This window comes from Aphis gossypii, chromosome 1 (genome assembly GCF_020184175.1).
Source record: "Aphis gossypii isolate Hap1 chromosome 1, ASM2018417v2, whole genome shotgun sequence".
Classification (NCBI taxonomy): Eukaryota; Metazoa; Arthropoda; class Insecta; order Hemiptera; family Aphididae; genus Aphis; species Aphis gossypii.
In genome coordinates this window covers 44,543,886-44,562,879 of record NC_065530.1, presented here as the reverse complement: position 1 = coordinate 44,562,879, position 18,994 = coordinate 44,543,886, and the positions used below count along the sequence as shown (strand labels likewise).

The window sequence follows — 18,994 nt, the reverse complement described above, 5'->3', positions numbered from 1 at the left end:
AATTGGCCTATTACTTATTAGTTATTAGCTAATAAAAATTATTTAACAATGAACATGCTATTATTAACTTATATTTTCTTATAGCGTAATCTTAAACATGTTAACAAAATACCTTAGTTAAGGGAACGTCGTACCCGTATGGCGTATGCCAAAAAGACTTAACCATCCAGCATTGAGCATATCCAAAACTGTCCAGATGCCCAAGTCATTCTAAACACCCTATTAATATCAAACAGACTAGAAGAAGTTCTTTATCCCTCAGAAAAAAATACATTCTAAACTTTTTTACAAAAATCAATATTATAAACAAATTCTAACCAATTAGTTATTAATATAATATTTTAAATATCTAAATGTTAAAACTTGTAATCTTTAATTTTATTCATTAATGTAACTGTAATACAAGCAATGCAACATTGAACTTACATGTACATAAGTCACAAGGCTAATTATCATTAACCTAAAACCTAAAATCTTAGATGTTGAATGTTGTCATGTTGAAGCCTATTTTCTTTCCAGTGAAAAAAAAATAATAATTATAATTTGGAAAAACCATTGATTATAGACTATTCTAAATAATTGAATTATCCATAGTCTATTCTATAGGCAATCAATGTCATTGATTGGAAAAACAGTTGTAATTACAAAATATACATTATTGAAATTCCTATTATAAATACAATAATAATTAATACTATTATAACAAGCACATAATAATATTGTGTTACTACTGTACATTATACAGTAGGTTTTAAGTGCAAATTCGATATTGAGTAGTTCCTGTTATATAAATAGTAAATTTAAACTCAACCATATTAATCAATTAAAATTTTGATATCTCAATTTGCTGATTTTATATAATTTTTTTAAAATTTCAAATATAAATAAAATCGGTTTGAAAACAAATTTCAAAAATTTGTTCCAACAGTTATTAGTACAACTTCTCACGTTTAATTTGGTACAAAAATCATGTTTCTACGACCAACTAGGCCTGAGTACTATTAGATTTACAAAATCATGTTTTACAGTCGATTTTTTCTTAGTGTGACGGCCTCTTAATGAGTATAGTTATGTAAAATATTAAAACTACCTATATTAATGTTGCTAACTCACTTAGAAATTTAAATATCAATAAAAGTCTACTAGATTCCCTAAATAATAATATTATCATCTTCACATTTGATAATAAGTAAATTAACTCCAATATTAAAATTTAAAGCTAACGGACCTAATATTGATTCCACTAAACGAAAATTAGCTATGCTGTATATAATATTTAAGACGGAGACAATACATGCGACCATGTGGATATTGTCTGTCTTACACTGCGTAACATGGCAAATTTTAAACTCAGCAAATTACGTTTAGCTCCGTTAGTTAAACATTTAGATCAAACCGACCTATTATGAAACTTGATGGTAAGAACATTATCTCTGTGACTATGTTTTGAATTTTTGTTTTATAATTTATTTGATTATTTAGTTTTTAAGTGAATTAGGTATGAGCATATTTAGTTTACGCCATACTATATACGCACATTCTCGAATATAAGATAATAAAGATAATAATAATATATTATAAAAATAATATTATTGAGCTACAAGTTCATAATATTTTTGTCCAAGGGGGGGGGCTAGTGCCCTATCTTGCCCTCCTCAATGTATACGCATAATAGCCAATAGGTAATAGGTATACTATAATAGTTGTAAATAGTGACCTACTAATAATTAATATTTTTTATAAATTATTTTGCCAGACTATTTTTGGTGTTTATCGTTATTTAAAACTAACGTTTTCAAACTTTTACGCACGCCGTATATCTAGAATTTATGTATATTTTATCTATTTTACTGCTTTGTTTAATTTAGTCCTCAGGACTTAGACAAAAATCTATGAAATTTGTTTTTATATTTTATATATTATAATATGTTTATTTATCATAATTTTTTTTTATGGGATTATTTTTTCGTGGTTATTTTTTGCGGTACCTACCTAATATATAGTATATTATACCTATTAAATCAATTATTATGGCTGTATCGTTCTATCGTTCTATGAATCCGTTGCCTGTATTCTGTAGCCCGACTGACTTTTAAATAATAATAAACAAGCGTAAGCAAGAACTACTAGGTAATAGGCATTACACTACTTACACAGGAATTTAAATAGCTAAAAAAAATTACTTGGATATTGCTTACACAATTTATACAACGTATACAATAATTATTCCCACACTGTTCCAAATAGAAGTTATTATACAACAAATTGTTCCTATTTTCAAGTATTTCAAATAATAAAAATGTGTATATATATATATATAGAACATTAGACTATTACACAATTTCACAAAGGTATAAACACAGAATAGATACAAATGATACAATAATGTGTAGTATTAACATTAATTATAGAATTCCATGTATAAAATTATTATAAAATTCTATAATCAATGGTATTATCATATTATATAAGTCGATCGTTACCAGCGTTACCTATATATTTAGAATTTAAAGTACAAATTTAATATCGTGTTATCGTCGTTCATCACTTCTACAATATAAAAATAATAGTCCAGTACTACAGTACTTACTACTTACTACTTAGTCGTCCACTCATCACTCGATAGCGTTTGCACTTTACTGTACCATAATATAATATTGAATATTGATAATAGTTACGGTATGTCAACTGTCAAAAACACGTGTTAGCTGAATGCGATCGTAACGACCTGTATAATTTATATCGCAACGTGCAGCGTGTATTAAAAATTTCGTACATATATTGACACTCACGACTTCGGACTCCCATCTGTTGCGTTTCGCGCGTTAGTAAAATTTAAAAAAATATAGTCCGACATCCGTAATTATAAGAGTTATATTACAATATTATCGTAATCTGTAGCTCGTCATATTACGTCGACACGTGCAAGTATAAATATTATGTTCTACTAAATACATCGCATTTCCGGGATTGGCGGACCTCATCAATAGAGTTGTTTTGCAAAATATCAATAGTAATAACATCAACAATATTCGATATTAGTTCATTATCCGATATCGATAGGTATATCTGAACTAATTGTACTCATAAATGATGTTAAAGCCATAAATCCAAATAAAACCTTCAACTTTCAACTTTCAAGTCTACGTTTTCTTCGTCTTACAATCATATAATAGGTAAGTAAATATGCGTCCAGTAGACTAGAAGAACCAATTTTATATTGTTATCTTTAACATTAGAGTGAATCACCCTCTTCTAAAATTGAAAAGTTAAGGATAATTCTTGAGGTATCATCTAATTTGCTTTTAATAGTATCTTAATTTTTAGTAAATTATTATATGGATAAAAGCCTATGAGTTATTTTAGATAATATCAGTAGAGTAACTAAAGATTTTTTCTGGATAAGTCCTATATCTTGACAGGAAGTATTAATATACACATTATCATATAAATTATAGACAACACATTCAATATAATATATAAGACATTTATATTCGGAGAAAAGTCAGTAGGCCCAAGCTACCAGATCTGCTCACTGGATAATATTCTTACAATTACATATTTTGTTGATCAATTCACTTTAGTACCTATCTGAATTAATAATACAAAAAAGATTCTACTGAATACAAATTTGCTGCATTGTATGTTTGTGAAACAAAAAACCACATGTAGGCTTGATGTCTTCTTACATTATTTTTTAATTTATTTACTGTAAGTATACATGAATTGGATGTATTTTATTTTAATTCATATTTCCTAAGGTATTATGGAAACTGGCAAGTATTTAGTATACCTCTCTATATACATGTGAAATTGTTGATTTAATAGGTACCATCTTAGCTGTGTTAGGTATATTAAACTAACTAGTAACTACAGGTACATTTCTAAGAAATAACAATCAAAGCTTCATGACCTTTCAACAATTATTTCATTGTCATAGATGCTATTTATTTGTTATATCTTCAGTAAATCCATCTTTTAGTACCACCTAGGTACTTTCATACACGTAAGCAGATACTCAATAATTATTCTTAATTAACTTAAAACATTAATAAATAGGTTGATTTGATTAATTTAATTTGTTTGTAAAAAAATACCTATTTGTTTGATTTCAAGTACTATAATACTTTATAAAAACATTTTACCAAGTAATTTAAATTAAATTTTAAATAATATTTAACATCGCTTAAATTTAACAAATTAACATAGGTAGGTATCTAGTTTTTTTTTTTAATATTAAGTATTTAAACAGATCATATAATAATTAAGAATATCCAAGGAATTAAGAATTTAATGTTAACTGATTGTATTAATATTTTTTAATTAATTTGTTACAATTTAAAAATTATTAAAAATTTTTTTATAAAATTTTAATATACGTACTACCTTTAAATCAAATATAAAGTTAAAAATAATTTCACTTTTTTTAGAATCCAAACAAAATCAATATTAATATTTTTATTCATGTTTTAAATATTTTACTATGAACATGTAAAAAGTTACAAGTAATACCTTGTTTGTTGATTAGGTAGATATTAAGTTGGTCGATCAATGGGGTAATATTTTTAAAATATACCTACATATTATGTTTTTGTTGATAATATTTATTTTCTTATTACTCCTAATCTATATACTTTTATACATTATAATATTATACACATAAATATATATATTTAACATATATATATTTATTTTTATTTCTGTTATTATTAATTAGGTATTTACTATATTCATTAATACCTATAGGTAGTTTATTATAAATATAAAAATAAATTATAAATCTGTATTGTTGCACAGTATAAACACTTAATTAATAATTAAAATTGAATTAATGTACATATTTTATATTATATTTTAGTTGTATTAATTTTCCCAATATTTTTACTTTACAGGTGATAAACTGAATAATATGGAAGTTAAATTTTGGGACGCCTATATTTCATACTTTTATTCATTTAAGAACTTTTATATACAAAACAAAAATGATCAAAAGGTTATTCAAGAAATAACAACAAGTCTTCAACTTCTTGAAAATGAAGATTCAATATTGATTTCCGCGTCACCCGGAGATCTAGTTGCTGCTAAATATGAAAATGATGGTCTTTGGTACAGAGCTAAAATTTTAAATATTGAGGAAAATAATTTTACTGTTAAATTTATTGACTATGGAAATTCAGAGTTATCATCAAATATTAAAATACTTCCTAGCAAAATAGCTTGTTATCATGCAATGGCATATCATTGCATGCTTGATGATGTGGACCACGAAGAATATATAATTTCAATTGAAAATGATATATATGATATAATTTTTAACTTTTTAGGATCTATAGAAGTAATAGTAACTTTTTTGAACAATGAAGAAACCTATTTGGTGAATATGAAATGGGATAATAGATGTATAAAGACATTTGTAAACAACATTATTTCATATGGAATTACTCCAAAAACATATGAAACTTTGAAGGAAATTGATCAATCTGGTGCAAAGATGATTGTGAATCTTATTTATACTCAGTCAATAAATGAATTCTATGTCGAAACTGAAAATAGTAAAGAAATACAAAATAAAATTGAACATATTCTTGAAAATGAAATTAATTGGGAACCGTTGACTGAATATAAAATTGGTAAAATGGCGATTGCAAAAAGTTTAACTGACAACAGATGGTATAGAGTAAGAATTTTGATGGTACATGATGGAGGTGAATGTACTTGTTATTTAATAGATTATGGAGTACAAGATAAATGCTCAGAATTTTTTGAAGCAGTTGGTTATTTAAAATTGGCTCCTCCATTTATTAAACTATGTTCATTACATATTCCGACTATTAAAAAAAAAAAAAAACTATTTGAGAGTTTATCAAAAAGTTTTATTGATGAAATGGAACAATACAAACATAAAAAGATGACTATAATTATTGTAGAAACTGGTGAACCATGTGTAGTTGAACTCTATGTTGATGATTTTAATGTGGCCAAACTAATCGAACCTATTCCAGTGATTGTGTTTAATGTTATTCATATGAATGTATTAACAGTTCAAGTAAATTCTCCTGGTAGACGCACTGTAATGAATGAATTAAGTACTATTAAAACTTTAAACCCTGTTGAAAAACCAAAATATTGTAACATATATGGAGCCTTGGTTAATAATCAGTGGTATCGTGCTGAATTAAAAAATAAGTTTAAAGGTTCAATGGATGTAATATTGGTAGATATGGGAAGTAGTATTGTTAATGTAAAAAAATTATTTCAACTTCCTAAACACATACAAAGTGTTAAGTACTTAACATTACGTTGCTCACTTGGTTTGGATGAGAGATATTTTTGTTTATATAAACTGAAACTTTTGTGTAATAGTGAAACAGAATTTATGATGATAGTGTTTAAAAACAATAATGTTGATGGTCATCTTATTCATTTATTTTTTAATGATGAAGATGTTACTACTATTATAAAGAAACATTAAATATATGTATGTTGTTGTGAATTTCTATAGGAAGATTTTTATTTATGACCATTAATTTTAATTTTTAATTTATTTAGTTGTTAAAGTATACACTTTTGTAATGTATCCAAAAAAAATGAATATTTATCACTTAACTTTCTAAATATGTTTATTTGCTTACTTTTTTGTTGTATGTTCTTCTATAAAATGTAATCAGATACTTAAATGTTTATTAAACAAGCTATAACTTACTATGATAAAATTGATAAATTTGTCAATTTTCTAATTTTAAATGTTAGCAAATAATTTAAAATATTCATTAATACTAATACTAGTGTACATTTATACTTTTTTAGTATTAAACTAGTAAATTACTTTAATAAAATTTAAATCAACGTAAGCAATTAAAACAAAAAAAGAAGTAATACTATAATGAAGTTGAAAAAATTGATTCTAGAGAAATCTTTGATATTAATAACAACCCACTATTCCTAATACAGTTGATCTATTGTGTATTTTTTTTATTATTAAATTTATTTAGAAGAATCATAGAATCAGAACATCCACTGCCCTTTGAAGGATTAAAAGTTGTTGATCGAAAGTTAATTATTTAACTATTTTTAAAATGTAAAAGTTAATAACACAACTGGGAGAAGTAATGCTCATTCAATCATGCTGTTTCCCCTCGTTATCCTGTCAGTAATACCATAAAAAAAAATAATAATAACTAATATATTTAAATAAATATATTTTATGTACAATATATTAAATAAATGGATGGTTATAAATCTGATAAAAAAGATATATTGTACATTTATTTTTGTTTTCAATCATTTTAAAACTACTAGTTAGAATATATTTCATGTTTTTATATTCTACATTAACACAGTATTGAGTTTTGTGATATTTACATTATATCATTTCTAAATATTTACTATAGTATATTATCAAAACTGTTATTCATGTGTTACAATCACTCTTTATTATAAATTTTGAGAACTAATAATTAATAAAAATTATTTCAATGACTATCTCGAATTTGTAATAAAGTCAATATGCACTAGAAATTTAGGAATAAATGAACTGTTCTTAGAATAAGATATTCTTTAAGTAAGCTTACTTGTCATCGTTATGTGTATTTAAATCCACAAAAGAATTGATATACTATAGTTTCATAAATCAAGCATTATAGACTTAAAATAGTGGCATATGTTACTAAAATTTTATTGCATTAATAACACCATCCTAATGTTAAACACAAGATTCTGAAATATTTAATACTTCTAAAAAATATTCAAATATACATGGTTATTAAAAAGTATATTTTGATGTTATATGTAGGTAAGGGATTGCAAATCTATGGCACACAAAATTAAAATTTTTTTACCATATATATTATATAATATATCGAGCATACAGCTCTTATCCGTTAATTTTGAATATTTGAATATCATACATAATAACCTAACCTATATAGTGTTCAAAAAGTTTGCCATCCCTGTTAAAGGTTTAAAGTTAAGATTCTATTCACCTATCCCTTGTAACAATTGTAACAATAACATTACACTAATATTATCTATCAAAGTTCAGTCTTTAAGAATTTACCATGACTAAAAATATCTATTACTTTACTAACTTTACTACCAGGAAGTAATGTATCTGAATATGCCAATATTGCCATCTATACATAATTAAATGACAAAGAAAGAGTGACAGCAGCTTAGATAAAAAAAAGTTTTAAATAAATGCATAGGTAATCACCATGTGATAAAATGTATCTTTGTTCTAAAAGATGAAACATGTATGTATATATACATTTAGTCATTATTACATTTTAATATATTATATATAAAAATAAACATTAACTATACTACAACAATTGGTATTAGTTTTCTTTTTTGAGACCTCCAACAACTTTTGGATTATATTTAAAGGTCTTAACCGGCGCTGCTCGACCAGCTTGTGTGAATTTCATATGATCTAAACGTTCTCTTTCTTCAATTTCTTTTACAACTTGCATATTTTTCCATGCTATGAAACAAAATGCATCAAGTTATTTTAACAATATTATGTATTAAAGAAATTACAAATTCTTACATTCTTTAAACTCTCCAATAACTCCCTTCTTTTTTGACTTAGGTTTTTCTACATTTCTCTTTTCTTCGATATTAAAATAATTTCTTACACTTGGAATTTTCAAAAATAAAACTTGACCTAGTGAAATAAAGTTAGTAGATGCCCAGTACAAACATACTGCCTAAAAACAATAAAAGTAACAGTGATAAACTATAATGAATTTGATTTTCTTATAGCTATATAATATACAATCTATTCTTTGCTTTTAACCCAGTGTTAATAATTAAAATAAAACTGTATGTTTCATCTTATTAAATGATAAGAACAAATAGATATATTCTGTAAAATTAATAAAACAATTCTTAAAATACCATAACTACTTAGAAAAGGTTAAAATAAAAATATTAAAATTTAATTAAATTGATACTCACACATGGGAAATTCACAATAAAAGGAAATACTACGAGAGGTAATACACGGACTCCATATTTAAGATATTTTCCAAATCCTACACCCGAGGAAGCAAGTTTACCGATATCTGCTCCAAGCTAAAAAAATTTAAATACAAATGTATGTAATCATATATTATTTATACAGTCATAATATAATACTACCTCTAATGTCACACCAAGAGTGACAACAGTAACAATAGGTAATATGAAATATTGATCGGGCAATGTAATATCTGAGAACCACCAAAGACCACCATATTTAAAACTTTCTAATGGTAACATTGCCATACCTCTTAATCCCAAAAACATGCTTAAAAATATAGGAAACTATAAAAAAATTATATAATTAACTATTATTTAAAGATCAATTTTTAGAACTGAATATAAATTACTTGGACAGCTGGTAATATCATACCCTTCAATGGATTTACTTGGTTAGATTTCATAAATAACATAAGTTCTTGTGAAGCTCTTGCCACTAAAATAAATATTAATCACATTATTTTATTAAATAGTAATTTAATTAAAACAATCTTGATATTTTCATAAACTATTATACATATAACAGCTTGTCCTTTTTACTATTAGACTTAAAATGTTATTATAAAATATTTTACAGGTCTAGGTTTTTCTTTATCCAGAAATCATTCTAAGATTAGATGGTTAAAAGTAAATTATAAATTAACTCATATTAATCTATTAACTGCTTCTACTATTGTGGCCAAAATTACTATTAAAGGGGGGAGGGGAGTAAATAAAGTAAAAATGTAAACATGTCATTAAGTTAAGTATTAATAATATCTATTGTTGCTTATTAGTTATTATAGTATATAACTATTAACTAGCTATTATACATTTCAATGAGTACAGAAAAAGTAAAAGTAAATCAAATAGTTTAATTCAAAACTTAATAAATCATATTGGATATCACTAATTTTTATATTTTGAATAACACACTACTTATTTTTTTTAAAACAAGTAAGTAACAATAATTTTCAGTTTAAATTTAAATAGTTGACAAGTGCACTAATTAAATCAGCAACTTTAAAGAGTATTCTATACTAGTATTGGTATTAAAAATAAGTGAATAATTTACTTTCATAGGGATTTCCATGTAATCGAGCTTCTGTCATTTTTTCTTGGTATGCTTGAATCTGAGGCATATTATTATTCATTTTTGCTGTATGGCGTTGAGACGTAACAACTAAAGGAAAAACTAATAAACGTAATATGGTGGTACCTAAAAGAAAAATAAGTATTAAGTAATATTATTTTGGTATAACAATTTTATGTAAGTGTTTAACTATAATAGGCATGGCCAATTTTATAAAATAAATATAACTATAAATAAGTATAATAAATCTTTTTTAAACAACGAGCAATCTTTTGAATAACTTTTATATTTTTTAAAAACTAAGATTTACAATGGCTTGGGCATCACAGTTCAAGATTTAAAAGCTGATTGTTATATTTTATAGTTAGTTTTCATTTATTAAATATTATTGGTATCCAGTCTTTGCCAAAGATTAAAGAAAAAGTAGTAGGGCTACTTAAACTTCATTTTTAAACATTTTAACATTTATATTTATTTACCATTATATATATATCAAAATACTGTATCATAATTCCACTTATCATTGTAACAAAATTTTAGAAAAAAACATATTATTTTATGTACAATATGAAAAATCGAAGTATTCGTTAAAAATGTTAATGGTATTTTATGGTACCAGGAAAGTGGCAAATGTTTGCTTACCTGCTATAATGGCACCCCACCAGGGTAAACCACAAGAGACATGCATAAATTCTAAAGCATTTTGTAATAATCCTACAGGAGTGAAGGAACCAAGTCCTGCACTTTGTAATGTTTGTTCACCTAATGCATTCTGAGGAAATATTAAAATTTATATTATAATTATAACAGTCTCTTCAAATATGTTTATCAAATAAAAAAATATACCAAAGTTATTTCAACTTGTTCGGCTACTGCTTCAATGGGTACCTCTGGTGCTTCGGGTATGACATCTTCGGTCAGATCCACGAGAACGCGGTTGTCCGAAGTAAGCATTTCTGGCTGTTCACGTCCATCGCCACTACTATGTCGAATGAATGTGAAATTCGTGGCCGTTAAGTGTTTAAGATCTGGAGTCGTGAACTTTTTGGGGCCGAGTAAAATTAGCCGTTTGGAAAGAGAAACTCGGTGGAAATGACGCACCGGTCCAACTTGCATACGAAGGCACAAGTTCATAACTAATCGTGGTGGCGGCATCGCTAAAAACAAAATTTAAGGATCACTCGAGAACACTCACTGATTCACTATGAAGTATGGCATTTGGGACAGTATTTTTCTGAGTTCGATACTATATAGTATCCAGTACCCACGATGTTCGTGTAACTAAATATTAAAACTTACTGTGCAAAAAAAGATAAGGTGATACTCTCGTATCTTTTAAATTATGATATTCCGACTAAAAATTACAACAATCTGTAATCGGAATTACTCACTAGAGTGCGCTAGAATTTGCCTGAAGGTTAATTTTTATAGAAGATGTAATAGAGATTTATTATTTTAAATTTGTATTTAACATGTATTACATGTTGTTCAAATTTCGATACTATATTTTAGACATAGATATTTAACATAAAGTAAAATGTTTTACTTTTTACCTTTTACCTATAAATGTACAGTACTTTTTGTTCCACAAAATAGTTGTACCAAAGACCAAAGTCAATTTGTTCCAATATGTGTTCCAAGTTCTAACGATCAATTGTTCTACAGTTTATTTTTTATAATTGTTCATAGTTCGAATTTTTACGAAATATGTCAAAATCGCGAAATTTTGAAAGTAATTTTATTGTTGAAAAATCATAAAATTGTTTGTGTTTATATCTAAGGTTAAAAATTCAACACTATGTTTTCCATGAATTTTCCTTCAAATAGCTATATAGATAAAACTCGAAGAATCGTTATACCTAGGAAAAATTTTAAGTGCGTTTGAATTAAAAATTTTTACAAAATAGCGTAACGATAACGATTTATCCTTAAACGATTTTAAATATTTGTTATTATTCAAAAAGTTTAAGTCATATATTCAAGTCATTAAAACATAAACCACCTTTTATACCAATCGGCAATCACTAGAAATTATATTCTAGGCAGACAAATTATCTCCGTTCAGAATAGTTTTTGAATACAAATACAATGATACATATCATTGGATTTTAATTTAATACATCTATTATAGTGACCTACTATACAACAAAGCGTTACTCACTTGACAAATTTTATTTATTTTTTTGAAAATTATATTTTTTTTTATCTACCTATTACTTATTTATTTATTTTATACTATACAACAATAATATTAGTTTCGATAATTACCAAGTCAATAATTAGTCTTATAATTACATTCAATATCAATATAGGTACCGATATCTATAAACATCAATAACCAATCCCAATTTTCAAACAATTTATTTTATAGTAAATTAAACGCTGTATTGACTAAATAAATAGTAGATCATCGAATAAATAAGGTTGATATTATATAGATGAATAGATTTCTCATTGATTTGTAATAATATAACATATTGCTATATTTAATAAACTATCGTTTAAATTAATTTTTTTTTAAAGTAGTTGTACTACTAAATTATACTTCAATGCATACAAAATAAACGTTAGGTGTATTAAAATTGTATATTTTGAGTATAATAAACGGTAATAAAAATTCTGGACGGATTTTCCGTCGTATTGGGGACTGTGTAATTCTTACAGCGAATGCAAAATAGGTACTATTATCGATTTATACATGCAATCGATGAGAACTGAACTGTGTATCTACGTACAAAATCTATTGCAAAAATTGTAATCAAAAACAAATAGCTACGAAAAAAAAGTTGTACTTTTTTTTTAACTCCTGATATTATTTTATTACCGTTTAGTACTCCTTCATCGTGTATTGTATAATCTACAATATACATGACACATGTATTATAAATTATAATTATACAGATGGTGTTCGTCGACATGGACAGTTTTCTAATTAGGATATAGGTTGTCAAATTATTATGTCACAATGTCACATTAATGATAATATGTATTATTGTAATTCGTATACGGAATAAAAATTTAATTAAAAACACACAAAAATATTTATAATATACAATTTTTTTTTGTAGACTCATATGACAATGAAAGTAGTGTTTTCTTATGTTTTGATATACTTATTTTTAAATTCATATTGTCTACCTTATACAAAAAATGTAATTGTTTTACTATTATTTAAGTTTTTTCATTATTTGAACATTTATTTGTACTTTGAATTTTATAATGGGTATCATTGAAAATATATATATTGATGTATTTATATAAATATATTATTATTATATATTTTTATTGATAAGTATTATAAAAAATATCTTAGATGAGTAGTAGTCGAGTAGATTATAAAATTATTAAAAATACTCCCCAAGTTTTGATTTACTCAATACTCGTTCGTAAAATCTTTAATTACAATATTAATGATAAAAAAAGGTATTTGTTAATTTACATAACATTTTTAGTGGACTTCCGTTCCCAATTGCAAAATTAAAATTTTATGCTATCATATAAAAAGTAAACATTTTCCTATTGTTTTCAAAAAAATCGAGAAAAACAAAAAAAAGTGATGGAAAAACTGGAATTTTTACACAAAACCAGTTTTCGACCAAATCGATTTTTTTAAATAGTTTTAACTCAAAAACTAATCACTGTAAATACTTGAAATTTTCACCACATGTTTATATTATTGTTATATTGTTATCTATATACAGTAAAATGGTAGTATAGTTAATTAATTTTTTAATTAAAAATAATTCTTAATTTTTTTTTATTCATTTTTATAACTACCTAGTTCATGTTAATTTTTTGTCTTTTTTTTGCTTTTTAACAAAATACATACTCTTCATTTTTGATTGTTTAAAACAATTGAGTCCCTTTTAGTTGCTTATTATTAAAAGAGCCCTATTAATTACTTAATATAAATGTAATATTTTCGGAATATAAATTATATCAACCTACTATAATACTATTTTTTTTTTTTGTATAAAAGTAAAGTAAATTACAAATAACTATAATAAAAAAAAACATTATCACTTGGTGATATAAGCTGATAGAGATAGACCGTTTCCGCTTAGAATCGTTTTTCGTATATAATGGTAATATATTAATATATGATATGTTGTTGAATTCGAATTTAACAAAATGAATAATGATGATATTGTCAAGTGCCAGTATGTCTGACCCACTTGACACCTAGACAGCATATTGGTCCTCAATTATTGAATTAGGTACCTACCTTTTTTTAAATTGTTGTCTATGTTGTGTTATTTTACCTTATTAGTTATTAATATTATTAATTCGTACCAAGTTGCTTGATGTATAATTTAATTTAAATTAAACTCTTATCTATATAGTCTTATTTAACTCAAATATTTATTAAAAACGATTATGTTATCTCACCTCTGAATAATTATTTTATTGAGACCCTTGTAATGTTTATAGAGTCAGCTTTTTTCCTTAAATTTAAATCCATCATTGATTAGTGGTTACCACTATAACGTCTAGAAAATCGATTTTCGTTATTTCTTTCATTTACACTACGATTAAAGATAATAATTAATACTTATATATAAATATAACTGTATGTACTATATTATATACTTATGTATATCTTTAATCGTGATCCACACGTTAAAATCGGTTAATACTTAATCTATCTAACCATAATCATTCCGTGTGTTCCTAAATTCATCAACTAATTTAGTGCATTGGTAATAATGTAGGAACGCTTGTTTTGTATTTTATTATTATAATAATCATTATTCATTACATAATGCAGCGGCTGACACTAGATAGGTATAATATATTAATATAAACTGAAGAAACTTAAACATGTAGTAGGTAGGTAATTTTAGAATTTAGGATCGTAGAATAAAAATATAACATTTTCTTTTTAATCATTAAACATTATTATTATTATAAAAAAACATATTTGAAAGATTTAAAGATTTAGGTATGTACATTTTTATTTCATTAGGTTATTAAATACTGTGACACAAACATGAAACATTTTTAAAAACTATTTTAACAGTGCTTACTTTCAAAGAAATTAGTGAGAAGGGTGAGCTTATTGTAAATTGTTTCTGTTGGCACAGTTGAATTGAATGGTTTATTGATCAGACTTGTACAGTTGTACTGCTTAAAAAATATCAAGTACCCGGATTTACTACAACTTTTAATTACTAAATTACTAATTAGTGATTGCAAAAGGCAAAAGGCAAAAGGATGAAAACTGAAAAGACAGATCATGAATGCGGATTGTGGAATGGATCACTTGGCATTTGTCTTATCAATTATTGTCATACGAAAATAAACACATTGTGGTGGTCACACTGAGGTTTAGCGGGTGTATAGTGCTGCGATAGATGTCGCCGCGGTCCACCAATGTTCCCGATTGCCGGCGGCGAAACACGACGAATCGCCGAGAGTCGGACGCTGATCCTGGCAGACGGGGACTACAACTACAGTCTACAATTGATTCCGACATTCCGTGTTGACGTTCAACCGGTATTGGAGTTTGCTGTGAAGTGTGTGAACTCGTTCAAAAAGTGAAAAGAACATAACAACGAGATAAACATTTATTTTCGCGCGTTACTGGTTATTCTCGGGCTTTTGTTTTTGTGTCGAAGTTTTGTGATCACAATGTTTATCAGCCGAACGGATTTTACTAGTCGGACACCCGACAGTGACCAGACGTCGTCAAATCACTGTAGAGCAACAGTTTGAACCCAACGTCGCGATAACACCGTAAGTCTTATCCTAGAACTACTAATAATTATGTCTATGGTCTGACCGCTTATAGTTAACTCATGGTCACGATCTTGGAGACAATACAATTAGTGTGTTTCTAACATTATATTTGTATACTTCTCTTACTACTGCTGCGATTGAATTATTCTGATTTCTGATTGATAGACTTTAGTTTTTGGAAATAGAAGTTTTTATTACCCTTGCTTGGCTTATTAAAAATATTTACCCCTTACCTACTTATCATCTAAATGTTATTGTTATCTTTGTGATGTTTTCATCTCCTTCGGGTAAGATCTATTGACTTGTCAAAATAATAATAGCTTCTTTAAAGATTATATATATTTACCTGTAGAAGTGTAGAACAATTAAGGTATATTAGGTACTTGTTTTTCTTTATTATTGTTGATTTATTTTTTAATATTTGCTCTTCCATTGTTATCTTACCGTTTTTACTTATAAGTTCTAGTGCACAAATTTCTGTCCATATTTATAAAAGAATATGTTTTTTTTAGATTTGTCTCTGTCTTAATTGTACTGTTGTACAACAACTATTTTATTATTGATGTGATGGAAGTTAAGTACCTAATGTTTCGGAATTTTATTAAACAATCATCAAATATTTGGTACCTACACTAGATGTTCTACATCAATATGATAAGCAAATTAGGTATACCTATAATCCAGCATCAGTTAAAATTCATCAACAATGGACATTAGGCATATTATACTACTTGTGATGAGTTAGTAAAGTTAAGAATTGATTAATGAATTTTGATGTTTTATTGAAATATTTCGAGTGTACCTAATTGACATTTTATATTGTTTTGTTATATAAAAAAAAAAATACTGAGTAGATGTCTTTATTAAAACAATTATAAGTTAGTTAGAACTTTGTTCAATAATATATTTTTTTTGAGGGATTTAGTAGATTTTGTCTTATAATTAAATATATATGTATATTATATTAGTACTACATAGTACATAGGTACATACATAAGCGTATGCTGGTCTTGGCAGAGGAGGCAATACCTTAGCTAAGGAGGTCTAGACTCCAATCCCCCCCCCCAATTTGTTGATATAATATAAAATATCGTAAGGAAGGTAGCCGCCTCCCCTGCCTCCCCCGTGCGCACGCTTATGAATACACATAGCAGTGTATTAAAACATAGTATTGTTTAATGGCAGATATAGGATTTTTTTTTTTTTTTTTTGGGACTCAAAATTGTTTATATTAATTTATTAAACACAATTTAAGATTTGATGTTACGCCTTACAAATATAATATAACAGCTAATGAGGGTCTGGGCCCCTCCTCGAATCTGCAAACTGATGTTGGTTCAGTTTATAGTTCATTACTTATCACTTATGTTTATCATTTGCTTTGTACCTTAGAAAATTATGAGGAAGGAATTCTTTTAGTTGGTGTTTTGTATAGATTGAGTATGATTAAGTTCAGTAAATATTATAAATAGTAATTACAATTGTTATTAGGTAATAGGTTACCTATAACAGTGTATAAATACAATAGTATTGGGTTAATTGATTACCATTTAAAAAAAAAATTTTTTTTACAAGTACCTGATACAATTTAGTGCAATCAGTATAATATGTGAGATGAGAACAATACAAATTTGGTTGCATGATTAAGAAGCCACCCATTAGTGACACTTAGGTTTGAGTTAGTATAATTAAATGAATTAGGAAATATGTCTACACAATCTCTATTTAATTCTGCAGTGAAAATTTCCTGGGAGTATAAATATGTATTACCTTTTTATTAATGGAATATAGTGGATTTAACTTGGAAAAAACAGTTTGTAGAAAACTTGCATCTTCCTCAACTGTTGTAATCCTTAGGTTATTAGGCCTTAGTGTGATATTTTGGATGACTGAATTTTTTTTAAGTTTTAAGTTTAATGTTATTTTAAATACTAAGTGCTTATCGTATTTGATGTTAATAAATAATAAATAGTTATTTGTTTCCTCCTTAAATATAGTATAATACACTACCTATGGGTCAACATTTAAGAGAACTTAATGTATAAGATCTATTCTTGTTGACACTCCAACAATAATATTTTAGTTTGCTTAGGTATTCTTGTTGTATGTAGTCTATCACCAGGCACGTTTACAAGAGGGGGGGGGGTGGGGGTTTTAACCCATCTGAAAAATAATAGTTTTGTAGTTTATTTATATCATAAAATTAGAATTGTTTTATTGTTCTTATCTTTAAGGGGATTGGTGACGGTGATTTCCTGTCTTTGTCTAACACACGCGCAACATAAGAATTCAGACGTTTTTTTTGTCCAACGTACCGATTGATACGGTAAAGCGATAAGAATTCTGAAAACAGATTTGAATTCGTTGTCAAGTCTACTTGAGAACGGTCAGTCCACATTTTTGATATTATCTGCCAAAATCTTAAAATTATTATATTACAAACGAGTAATTAAAAAATTGTCATATTTCAATTATTTAAAAAGTTATATTTTAATATAAAAAATGTGGACTGGCCGTTCTCAAGTAGACTTGACGACGAATTCAAATCTGTTTTCAGAATTCTTATCGCTTTACTGTATCAATCGGTACGTTGGACAAAAAATACGTTTGAATTCTTATGTTGCGCGTGTGTTAGACAAAGACAGGCAATCACCGTCACCAATCCCCTTAATAGCTTTCAGGCTTGGGTTAAACGTCTTATAGGTATCTTTTGATCTTCTAGAAAAATTGTTTAATTTTTTCTTGTGAATAATCTTGCTCAGTGCCACGTAACATATCATTCGTATATTGTATTGAACTTGATTAAATTTACTTTATTATTTAGTAAGTTCTAACTTACCATTTTATATTTTATATTTATTTTTAACAAAGAATGTGTTTGTTTAAATTAATTTAACTTTAATGTTTGTATAATAAAATTACAGTTGTACAAATACTTTCTTATTATTTCTTGTTATTAATTATTTTTAAACTTGTATTAGGCATCTAGGTACTTATGTATATTGTTATTTTGTTAGATTTATTTATTAACTTATATTTCTCTGTGAGTATTAATCAATTATTATGAACATTTACCAAACAATTTTGTTAAACTTTGAATTTTTTTATTTTATTTAAAGAAAAATAAGTAACTATCATCTTAAGTTTTATACCCAGATTTGT

The 18,994-nt window shown here is 26.2% G+C and overlaps 3 protein-coding genes across 6 annotated transcripts in view; 2 read left to right on the top strand and 1 right to left on the bottom strand.

The window, feature by feature from the left end:
* The first annotated feature begins 1,405 nt into the window (after positions 1 to 1,405).
* On the top strand, positions 1,406 to 6,493 carry LOC114130201 (maternal protein tudor-like). Its single transcript, XM_050205259.1, has 2 exons — positions 1,406 to 1,418; positions 4,893 to 6,493. Exons 1-2 carry the CDS (start codon positions 1,406 to 1,408, stop codon positions 6,470 to 6,472), a joined length of 1,593 nt encoding a protein of 530 aa, XP_050061216.1. The 3' UTR covers positions 6,473 to 6,493.
* Positions 6,494 to 8,214: 1,721 nt separating this feature from the next.
* Positions 8,215 to 15,346, bottom strand: LOC114130205 (mitochondrial inner membrane protein OXA1L). Of its 2 annotated transcripts, none has more exons than XM_050197695.1 (9): positions 15,121 to 15,346; positions 10,940 to 11,250; positions 10,736 to 10,865; positions 10,076 to 10,219; positions 9,372 to 9,457; positions 9,142 to 9,306; positions 8,959 to 9,075; positions 8,549 to 8,708; positions 8,215 to 8,482 (listed from the first exon to the last, which is right to left on the bottom strand). In XM_050197695.1, exons 1-9 carry the CDS (start codon positions 15,329 to 15,331, stop codon positions 8,337 to 8,339), a joined length of 1,470 nt encoding a protein of 489 aa, XP_050053652.1. In that variant the 5' UTR covers positions 15,332 to 15,346; the 3' UTR covers positions 8,215 to 8,336. The 2 variants fall into 2 exon arrangements, with proteins under 2 accessions (XP_050053652.1, XP_027850924.1); XM_027995123.2 differs by lacking the exon at positions 15,121 to 15,346 and adding an exon at positions 11,393 to 11,543.
* Positions 15,347 to 15,526: 180 nt separating this feature from the next.
* LOC114130195 (triple functional domain protein) overlaps positions 15,527 to 18,994 on the top strand; it is a 106,937-nt gene continuing 103,469 nt past the window's right edge. For all 3 annotated transcript variants that reach the window (XM_027995110.2, XM_027995109.2, XM_050197693.1), the window contains exon 1: positions 15,527 to 15,829. The gene's annotated coding sequence lies outside the window, so the exon portion shown is untranslated. The remainder of the gene's footprint in view (positions 15,830 to 18,994) is intronic.